The 1,269-nt window shown below is 38.6% G+C and overlaps 1 protein-coding gene across 1 annotated transcript; it reads right to left on the bottom strand.

The window, feature by feature from the left end:
* Positions 1-244: 244 nt before the first annotated feature.
* Positions 245-877, bottom strand: LOC132639915 (uncharacterized). The gene has a single exon (XM_060356300.1). It carries the CDS (start codon positions 875-877, stop codon positions 245-247), a length of 633 nt encoding a protein of 210 aa, XP_060212283.1.
* Between the last annotated feature and the right edge of the window lie 392 nt (positions 878-1,269).

Here is a 1,269-nt window from a genome sequence, read left to right as displayed (position 1 = left end):
ACACACACACACACACACACACACATATATATATATATATACAAATTGAACCCTCTGCCTTTGTAGGAAAAAAAAAGGCCCAAAAGCTTGTACACTTTATTTTTTTTGGTAACTAAATAACTTTGTATTAATTACCAAAGTGCAACATTACAAAACTGTATTTCAAGCAACTCAGTTGAAATACTCTCAGAACAGAAGGAAAAGTCTATCTATCCTCATAAAGCTAGCTAACTGGACTTATACATCAAAACTTTAGCTTAAGAACATAATTCTGGATACCTACTGGAGCTCGAAGGTAGCATTGATAGGCAATATCTTTAGCCACCATATGCCACTCCCTCTTCTTTTTTTCAAATACCCTTTGATTTCTCTCTAGACAGATTGCATACACTGTCTCCGTATAGACCATCTTGAATACCTGAGCTTGTTGTGACCTTCCTTTGGCTTTGCTTAGCACCCATGCCATATGTTGTTCCCAGGTTGCAACTTGTCTCAGCGGCTGCCTAATCCAGTTCAGAACCTTTTGCCAAATCAACTTTACGTAATTGCAATGGACAATGGGGTGATCTCTGGTTTCTTGTTGTAACTCACATAACACACAGTCTTGTTGTACATCCATTCCCCATTTTGCAAGCCTATATGCAGTGAGTAATCTACCCTGTAGTTGCAACCACGTGTTAAATTGAGCTTTTGATCTGCTTGTATTATGAAAAACCATACACTTCCAAGGCACTCTGGGTCTATCACCAATGAACTGCAAGTAAGCTTGTTGAAGGAAGCTTTTTGGTCTATTAGGATCAAACTGCAGGTGTTGTAATGTTACTCTAGCTTCCAAAATTTTCCTTATCATCCATGAGGCTTGTTTAGGGATAGGCATCTCATAAAAATCTTATCCTTTAATATAGTAAGCATGCACCCATCTTATCCATAGCTTATCTTGTTTGCTTGCAGCATCCCAACATATCTTAAGAATTGCTGCTTTGTTCCACTAATAGATGTTGATCAAGTTGATCCCTCCTGCTGACTTTGGCAAACAGACCCTATCCCAAGCTACCAAGGGTTTTTTTATGATGGTATTAGTACCCGACCATATGTAGGATCTACAATAAGAGTCAATAGCCTGCAACACTTTAGTAGGAACAACAAAAAGTTAAGCCCAGTAAGCTTGTATACCAAATAGCACAGACTTGACTAGTTGCACCCTTCCTGCATGAGATAATTTCTTTGATGTCCAGGAGGTGATTTTGGCCACAATTTTCTCTATGAGTG

Source organism: Lycium barbarum, chromosome 5 (genome assembly GCF_019175385.1).
Source record: "Lycium barbarum isolate Lr01 chromosome 5, ASM1917538v2, whole genome shotgun sequence".
In the NCBI taxonomy this organism is placed as follows: Eukaryota; Viridiplantae; Streptophyta; class Magnoliopsida; order Solanales; family Solanaceae; genus Lycium; species Lycium barbarum.
The sequence above is the reverse complement of the archived record's forward strand: the minus strand, read 5'-3'. Positions and strand labels throughout refer to the sequence as shown.